This window comes from Gossypium hirsutum, chromosome A06 (assembly GCF_007990345.1).
Source record: "Gossypium hirsutum isolate 1008001.06 chromosome A06, Gossypium_hirsutum_v2.1, whole genome shotgun sequence".
NCBI lineage: Eukaryota > Viridiplantae > Streptophyta > Magnoliopsida > Malvales > Malvaceae > Gossypium > Gossypium hirsutum.
Genome location: NC_053429.1, coordinates 1,936,776 through 1,947,247, shown reverse-complemented (window position 1 = coordinate 1,947,247; position 10,472 = coordinate 1,936,776). Strand labels below are relative to the sequence as shown.

Sequence of the window (10,472 nt, the reverse complement as noted above, 5' to 3'; positions counted from 1 at the left end):
GAATAGATTGACACTAGAAATAAAACGATTGATGATATTTTTGAAAATTTTAATTGGATTAAACTCAAATTTATTTCAAATGAATCATTAAAGTATTAGTATTTTATCAACATAAAGTTTTTTTTGCCAGCTTAATTATTAATTTAAACGTTAACTGTTAGTTTGAATCTAACATGAAACATATTTAAAAATACATTAATATGTGATGTTCAGTCTTAATTCGATTGATATGGGCATTATTGTCAATACAGGAGAACGTGAATTCGAGTGCGCTAAGTGCATTATCCTCTTATTTATAAGTGAGGAGGGACTATGGGTAATTCTAAACATTGCCTCAAAAAGAAAAAAAAATATAATCAGAACCTATAACGGAATTATTAAAAAAAACACATTAATATGTGAACGTGTCTGTATCTATAACAAACACATCAAATTATACACGCAATAGGTACGCACAAGGGTTAGCACTAAAAGGAGGCAGGTAGAGGCATTGGCTTCTTTAAAATAAAATTTTTGTGTTTTAACTTTTTTAAAATTTAATATATATAAATCAATATATAAAAAATTATATTTTGACCCCCTAAAATGATAAATTTGTGATTTAGTAAATTATAAATTTTTAAGCATACAATGAAATATAGCATTTTGGCTCTCGTAATTTTTTTAATTTAATTTTGACCCCTCCAAAAGAATTACTAATTTCGCCCTTAGATATACACGTGTTTAAATTTTGATCTATTTGTTTTAATATGTTTCATTTCATATTAAAATGAATGTTGAATGCCCTAGCTACTAGTATAGAAAAACCTAATTTGTAGGATACTAATATTTTTTTTAGTTCTCAAGGTATCAATCGGAACGAGTTCAGTAACTAATTCTCCGCATTCTATAGGCCCATTAAGAGGGTTGATGCTGATCACGTATTTTAAAATTACTCAATACCCAAGACTAATGATTGAACCCTCGACCACTGGTTAAAATAAGAAAGAACCCTTACCATTTCACCTAACTCATGTGGTTGATAGGATACTAATATTTGAAAAGACTCTATTAAAACATTAAAGTCTACTATGTCATAGATTTAAATTCTATCATGGGTAATAAATAAATTATCGATAATTTATCAACTGAGTTGGTATCCGACGATAATATAGATATTTATTTTTAAATAATATTCAACAAGTTGGTGTTATATATAGTCATCCACTAGATTGATAGCATGTTCCCAATATATCATTATTTTATTCCTTATATTTAATATTTTACCCCTTTGGTATTAATTAAATTTTTTTGTATTTATGTTTTTCATTCACCGCAAATTTTCTGATAGAACCCCATAGTCTTATAGTTATACACTCTCCTCTATTATCTTCGCCATCCCTCTCTGCCTATCAATTTCAAGCCTCTGCTTTTAAACACTTACACTCTTTTAATTTCCTCTTCTTTTGGATCAAAATTATAGACTTTTTTTTTCTTTTTGATTTTAACCAAAAAAAAAAAGCCATGGAAATTGATCATTTAAAGTCTGCAACAACACAAGACCAGATGGAGACGATGATGATGCAAGCGGAGTATAATATCTACAACGACGTCGTTCAATTACCCCTTGCAAGTCCAAGCACTTTCGTCGAAAACCCACCATTTATCACCGGTTCAACGCCGGTTCAACCACCGTCCACCGCCTTTTGTCCCGGTTTACAGAAGAAGAATTCGATGGGTGCAATGAGGGAAATGATATTCCGAATAGCAGCAATGCAACCGATACATATAGACCCTGAATCGGTCAAACCACCGAAGAGACGGAACGTGAAGATATCTAAAGACCCACAAAGTGTAGCGGCGAGGCACCGGCGAGAAAGGATCAGTGAGAGAATAAGGATATTGCAAAGATTGGTCCCTGGTGGGACTAAAATGGATACAGCTTCAATGTTGGATGAAGCTATTCATTACGTTAAGTTCTTGAAAACACAAGTGCAATCACTGGAAAGAGCTGCCGCCGTTGGCGGTGGTGGGATAGGGTTTCCTTTAGGTATGTCAAATGGTGGGAGTTTTTTTACCATGGGGAAAGGGTTTCAATTACATCAAAATGATGGTGTTCAACAATTTGGAGACGTTTAGTGTAAAACTTGTATAAAAAACTCAATCTTTTTTTCTAATTAGAGAGTTTTAAATGGAATGTTCAAGGAGGAAACTGATCATTGATTTTCATGTAATCCATCTTGTGTTGCTATTCAAAGTTGAAATCTATGACTGGATAGCTGAATTCCAAACTTTTCATAAAATAGGTATTGACTCCCTAACCATGCAACTCTACCGGCAATAATTCAATTTCATGGTTGTCCCTATCATATCCGTTCAATGTCTTCATGTAACTTACCAGATCAGGCACATTATTTCTCTTAATCCCTTCGTGTGTTGGAGATATTCACCTCAGCTATCTCTATTGTCGTGAACTTCACATCCACTTAAGATTTGACCACCTTCTCTTAAATCAATGTTCACTACATTGCGCCTGGCATGAGCTAGGTAGCCCTTCTTCCAATCTTGTTTGAATTCCAATACCATTTACATTCCCATTAACAACAACTCACTGCTCAAAGCCAATCTCATTATTACCCTTCTAAACCTCATCATCTTCTCCCATGAAGCTAGACGTACGATTCATCTTCATCTAAATTTTCTTAATTATACATTCATTATTTAATGGTCTTATTCTAGCATCAATCCCATGCTCTTTAACTTTTGAAATTAGGGAAGAATCCAGTTACATTAATGTAAAATTAAAATAATTTAATTATATGCATAATAAATATAATTATATTAAAATATTCAATGATCGAATCATTAAAATAATAATAATAAAAGAGTATAAACTTTCTTTACCTTTAATTTTAAGAATTTAATTCATTTATTTATCTTATTTAAAAATTAAATTACAATAATCTGATTATTTTATCAATTGGGCTTGTACAGGTGTAAGTAGAATTTTTGTTTTTTTACAAAATTTGAACTTTCACCATTAACATGTAGATTGTTTTTGCGGCCAAATGATGACACAATAAATTATTAGGCTTTATTTCAATATTATCTTTGGCTCAAGGGCGAATTTAAAGAGAAATTGTATGAGGATCAAAATTAAACGATAAAATTTTGAGAAATCAAAATATAATTTTATAATGTATTAATTCATCATTTTTATCATTTTTGAATGGACTAAACATAATTTTTTCATTTTGAAAGGTCAAAGTATAATTTTATCATAAATTAAATTTTAGTTTAATCATATTATAACAAACTTAAATAGTAATTTTCTTCCTCAAATTCACCCTTTTTCCAACCCGAACAACATTGGTTTCACATGGATACACCTATGGGTTATACAAAAAGAAGTAAAGAGTAACATTTAATGCACACTAGGTGTATGCCTTTTATAAATCATCAGTGAACAATAATATCACACCTCATCATTAAATAATATATAAAATATTAACAGTTTTACTTAAATATAAATTAATTATTAAATACTTTTAACTATTATAAATAAATACTAATAGTTATCGAGCTCAAGGGTTAGGATATTGGGTTTATGGTTTAAGATCCTATATTAAGGATCTAAGGTCTCATATTTAGGTTTTATAGTTATAGTATTTATTTGGGATTATTATTTGATACGTTGGCGATGAAAAATTATAATTTAAAGTAGGGTTGAGACAAAATTTCAATCCTATTTGTGAAATTAAATTCTATCGTTAATATAACAAACAAAATTTCATTTATTTATAATAAATTATTATTTAATTATATTTAAATAAAATTATTAATATTTACTTATAAATCTTTCGTTATTTTTTAATTTTATTTAATGATAAGATGTCACTTTCATATTATTATTTATTAATGGTGCATATAACTCGTATAATAAGTTTATAATAAATTGAAGATATAATAAGTTTATATTAATGTCACTTATAAATTAATTGGTCTCATTTGACTCGTTATGATAAGTTTATAATAAATTGAAGATATATTATAAATTACTTATGTTTAATAAATCGATGTTAAGAATTTTTTTAATTGTTATTTATGTAAAGATATTGGATTTAAATTTAATGTATTATTTTTTAATAAAATGTCTCCTTTTAGGTATAATTTCTCAACTTATAAATAGAAAAAAAACGCTCTTAAGTACATCCGAAGCCATATTGTATTGGTTGTTACAATTGTAACTGTGTTAATTAAGGTAAAGCTTAATCAATTGAATTTAGTGTATTATTAAAAAAATTATGGTTATATTTGTTTATACTAACTATGAGTATAGTTTTTAAATATTTTTGGAATGGTAATATAAATTTTAAATTAAATTAATTTAAATAAAATAATATATTTATATAAGTTAAAATATGTCATAAATCTCTTAATTTTTCATAAATTTGAAATGTAATATCTGTATTATTATTTCTACAAATTTAGTTTATTTATTTTTTTTAGATTTTAAAATTCAAATTCATTAAAAGTTATGTTGTTAAATTCAAGTTTATTACAGTGTCGATTTTTTAATTACATTGATAATTTATTAAAAAAATATTTTTGTATTTCAAAATATCACATCTATAATTGAATCCAAATTTTAAAATAAAATAAAAACGAAATTCTTAAAAAAGTAAAAATAAAACACTAAACTCTAAATTTCTAAGAGTGCAGAAATCTATAAAATATTTGAGCGTAAGCGAGAAGGTAATGCAAGGCGAATACACCCACGTGAAAGACTGACAAAGCGGTGGAAAAGGCAACACGTCTTCACGTGATATACAAATCTACGTGGTCAACTAACTGTCCTACGTGTCACTCTCTCTCTATATAGGATATTTAGAAATATATCTTACTATACGCAGGTTAATAGTATTTGTTAATGTAATTGTTTTTAAATAAAAAAAATAAAAACTATGTAAATTTAATTTTAATATAAAAAATTAATAATACTAAATACATATTAGTAGTATATATAATATATGTTTTATTATAAAATTTGGAAATATTTTATTAAAATGATTATAATAAATAGAGATGTCAATTATTAAAATAAATCGATGAAATTTCGATTGGACATATTATAATAAATAGATATCTCAATGTTTTATTATAAAATTGTGTACTAACAAATAAGTTAATTTATGGAAAAAGTAATTATAAATAAGTCAAAAGAGAGGACAATATTTGCTTTGTCATAAACATTCTCGTCGCATCGAAGATGTCCTCCCACGTGCTCTGTAGTGATGGCTAGATGGCAAATCCAACACATTAAACGCCATATTGCACGGGACACTCGCCTATAAATATCCCCTAGAATGATGAAGAGGGGATCGATCCTTCAAGAATACTAAGCCTATACTCTCTCATGATTCTCCTAGCCCTCAACCTTCAAACTTTTTCCTCTGTTGTTCTCCATATCCTCCGCCTCGACTGGGTGAACTGGCCTTCTTAGCAACCATTCTCCTCTCTTCTGCATCCTTCACCTGCTATGCTCAGTAACAACAGGTCTTGTAAATATTTAAGTTATGTTTAAAGTAAATTACCCAATATAATTTAAAAAGGTAAGGAGTAAAAGAGTAATTTACCCAAAGTTAAAAATAAATGTTTAAAGTGAGGAGTGTCATGTGTCAAAAAATTGTAATGTGAACGACACTTGTTTATTTGGGACATTGTAATATAAAATATATATGATTCATTTCCTCATTGAAATTAGAAATAATAGTACTATTAAATAATTTATAAAAAATATACTTGTATTATTTAAATAAATTATGAACAAAAATTATGAATTTTATATTTTAATTTATTTTAATTTCATTTTATCTTGACTATAATTATAATTTTAAATGATATATATTATCAAATTTATTATTAGTTAACATATTGTGTGCATAGCTTGGATTTAAAACTGTAATGAATTTAAAATTTAAGATAATTATAATAAAAAATAAAGTCTGTACCCAAAAATTATTGCTTATATAAATTAAAAAAATAAAATGCACACAATAAAAATGTGTATGATTAGGATTAGGATAGAAATAAAATATAAAAAATTCAATTTTTAGTGAAAAAATTAAAATGTACTCCAAGTGAGATTTAATATATGGAATATAATAATAATTTTTTTAATATCAATTTAGTTATATAAATATATCTTATAATTTTAATTTTTATATAACTATAAAGCTATTCGAGTGAGATCTAAAATAAAATTAATTTATATAATTCAATTTGTCATTGTTGAGGGAAGGCTGACTCTTTTGAGAGAAATTTTGAAAGTGTGACTTGTCCGGAGCTAACAAACCCCTCAATGGATTGGTATTGTCTCTAACCGAGGTTTTGCATCTTGACTTTGTGAAGAGCCCGAGTGTCTGAGGCTATTGGAAGAGGTGGTGAGTTCAACAGAGTGGGAGCATTGCATCAAGACAGATTGTGCGTGGCGCATGACCACCTACCAAGGAAATGTGAGCATTTGCATTTGATTGGGTTTAGGCTTGTATATGACACTTGTGGATATTTATTTGCTCAGATTCATTCTGGACATGAATTTTTTTTATAAATGTAATATTTTAATTTTTTTTATCAATACTTATCACGTGTCATAATATGAGGCTACTACAAGTCATCATATTATTGGTTGTTTGTATCACATTATTGTATTTTAATAGTATTAAAGCACATGTAACAAAGTACTTAAGAAATTTCAAGTTCAAGTACCAATTAAGCCCAAAAAATAAAAAGCACATATTTACTCGCCAAAAATGAAGTGGTTTCACATTTCAATCTTTTAGTTTGATCATTGAAGTTCAATTATCTGAATTAATTTAAAATTAAAATTTAAAAAGTAATTTGAATAAAATATAAATATTTTAATATAATCTCATTATCAATTAAAATGATTTTTTATCTCTTCATTAGTATTGTCATTTGTAGTCTGCATTAATTTAAATAACAATTAGTTAATAAACATAATTTTTTTTGAAAGGTAATAATAAACATAATATTTTAAAATGCAATAGTAAAAAAACTTACACTGATGTAAGTTTTTATATGATTAATATTTTAAAATTTTAATTATCAAATATATTAAGATATTTATACTTATTATGTATATAAAATTTTAAATCAATATGATACTTTTATTATATTAATCTAAAATATTCCTTCAACTTATCTACTCCTCTAATTTCAAAAAAAAAAAGGCAGGTAGTATTAGTTTATGATACTAAACAATTATTTAGTAATTAATATTAATATTCATATTTTCATATAATTTTTAATACTATATTAATAAAATTTATTATTGCTAATTTATTAATATAATAAATAATATGTTATGAAAGAAAATTAAAAAAGATTGGCCAATGTAATCACAGAAGTTAAGTCTCTCCTATCTTAATTAGTGGTCAAGGATTCGATCCTTTCATAGTCAACATTTATCTATTAATGAAACGTGGCAAAGCATCCTGATTCACCAGTAAATCAATTAGACAATAGTCAATATCTCAACATCTTACACGATGTTACACATGATATCACGATTTCCAATGCATGAGAAAAAACATGTTAAATAACATGTTTTTTTAACACTATTTTGATGTCAAAATCAAGTCATCTTTCATGACTTCACAATTTCACACCTTAATTATCAATAAATAAGTCAAGCAATAATCAATGCCTCGATACCTCACATAAGACTTGGTAAAATAATACTAACATAATTGCCCCACCAAGCTCAAGTCTAAATGTCAAGTGCTCATCTTTGAAGTGAATGGGTTAGTATGAAAACTCAATTGATATATTTCAAAATAATATATATATATAAACCTTTAAACTTATTTATTCCATACAAATTTGGGATTACTCATTCTTTCAAACTATTATATTTTTGTTAGTTGAAAAGTATTTTTAAGTTCATGTTTTTATATATATATTATAAATTATTATTATTAATATATTATCTGTGAAAAGTAACGACTTTGTCAGTGAAAAATATACTTTAAAAAACTCTTGTTATCATCTTACAAAAAAATAAATCTTCACTGATAATGTATTCAAAATAATCTATGTGAGCTTTAATAATTTGGTAATACTACCATCAAAGAAAAAGATGTCAACTTTGTTATAGGTGTGATTTGAGATAAATATCAAAATTATATATGAACTTTGATTTAATGGTATATACAAATTTTTTTATTTAATTCAATTTTCACTAATCACTAACAACACTATCGAATTAGTACTATTTGACATTGATATATTACATACACAAACAATTATATTAATCCGGTATGAAAATAAATATATGTATTTATTTCTTTAAAATATGTACAGATAAATCGAAAACAAAATTTCATATTTACATATGAATCATAATTTAAATTTCATATGTATAATCAAATGAAAATTATTTGAAAGTTTGTACCACTAGCCTCTTCCTCATATATTTCTTTTTGTCTATTTTCAAAACTATAATATATAAAATTCAATAAATTCAATAAGCTAATAAAAAAACTCCATAAATATGCTCCAAACTTTTTCTAGTTTAGCTTTGAATAGAAGCATGAGAAATCAAAGACATGAGTGCGCAATGTTAGCTAGATTGATGCAAATTGGTTGCCTCCTAATTTGAAATATCAATGGGTAAATTACACCTATGGTCACTAAACTATTAGTAAGTTTTCATTTTAGTCATTCAACTTCAAAAAGTTACAAAATGATCATTAAACTATTCAAAAATTTTCATTTAAGTCACTTGTTGTTAAAATCGTTGTTCTATGGCCTTTACTGTTCGCACCACTTGCACCAATCGAAACCTATCCATCCTCTTCTCTTCTACAGTTCAGATTTTTTTTTTGTGAAATAGTTTTGAACGTCACAAATCTACGAACTAAAATTTAAATAGCTTTCTTCTTCGATCTTCGACACCGACTGTAAGATCAACTTAGATTTAAGGTATGTTCTTCTTGTCAATGGATACTAATCCATCATATCGATCGTCAAATTGTTGTTTGGAGCTTACTAGCCGAATTTATAAAAAAAGTTAACAGCTAGTGATTTAAATAAAAACCTTCAAATAGTTCAATGACTTAAATGAAAATTTTCAAATAGATCAATAACCATTCTGTAACTTTTTAAAGCTCAATGACCAAAACATAAATTTACTAATACTTTAATGACCTTGACTATAATTTATCCAATATCCATTAGGAAGATTGGGTTGGTTTTGATATAAGTGAATATGAGTTGAATCAATTTCAGTTTTAAAATTTTTAGATCAATTTGAATTAAAATCTTTTCGGATAACGATGATTTTAGGTTTAAGTCATTTAAAATTTGTATCATTTATGTGTTTAGGGTCAATTAAAATTTTACTCGAATTTTGATTTAATATGTAGTTTAATATATGAACTTTAATTTGGTGTAATTATATACATTAAACTTTGATTGTGGTTTAAATGTATATATGAAACTTAAATTTTTATTCAATCATACACATTTAAAGAAATAAATACATCAACTTATTTTTATATAGGATATATATAATTATTTTTGTATGTAATATATAAACATAATTAATAATTTATAATAATTGGATAAAAAAGCATGTGATATATCCCATTGAGTTCCTACATTTTCACACCTGAGTCGACCCTTACCGAATTCAGATTAAATAATAAAAAATTATTTTAAAATTTAAATTTAATTATAAAAATATATTAAATATCAATTAAAAATATAATTTTTATTATTTTATTATTTTTTAAATAGTGAAATGAAGGGACAGAACCAACCTGAAAACATGTAAGAATTTATGAAACTGATGAAACTGAGCCATGATCTGTCCCACAAACGCCTCTATTCCTAACTATGCTGTATTTTTTAAGACAATGGGCTTTTAATATCCTGCAATGAAATATCGTGGCAAACAATATCTTTGCTATACCAAAAACTTAAGATTTTTCTTTTATTTTGGATTCAAAATAATATTTCCTTTTTATTTTTATAGAAAATGGCTAATTTTACGTAATGTCCTCAAAATTATAGGTCAAATTTCAAATTAACCCTTAAACTTCAAATCATTCTAATTGAATGATTCAAAAAATCTAGTTGCAACACTTGCATGTTTGAGGCGCATGCCGCAATTAGTTTTGTCTCACCAGTTGACATCTAATGGAAAAGTTAATGGAATGATTAACTAAATGACCTAATTGGAAAGATATTGATAATTTGAGGATTTAATTAAAATATTTTAAAATTTTAAGACCAATTTAAAATTTAACCTATAATTTGAGGATTTCTGATGTAATTAAACTTTGTCCTTAAAATGAATTGAATTTTAAATTAAACTTGGATTGTAAAATGGTTGGCTTTCCTATAGGCTATTATCTAGTTTATTTATTATTGAAATTTATGTAATACATGCCTAATTAGTTAGTATT

General features: G+C 26.1%; 1 protein-coding gene across 1 annotated transcript; it reads left to right on the top strand.

Moving 5' to 3' along the window:
• Positions 1-1,311: 1,311 nt before the first annotated feature.
• Positions 1,312-2,191, top strand: LOC121230283 (transcription factor HEC2). Its single transcript, XM_041114827.1, has one exon. The coding sequence runs from the start codon at positions 1,504-1,506 to the stop codon at positions 2,116-2,118; it is 615 nt and encodes a 204-aa protein (XP_040970761.1). The 5' UTR covers positions 1,312-1,503; the 3' UTR covers positions 2,119-2,191.
• Positions 2,192-10,472: the final 8,281 nt, after the last annotated feature.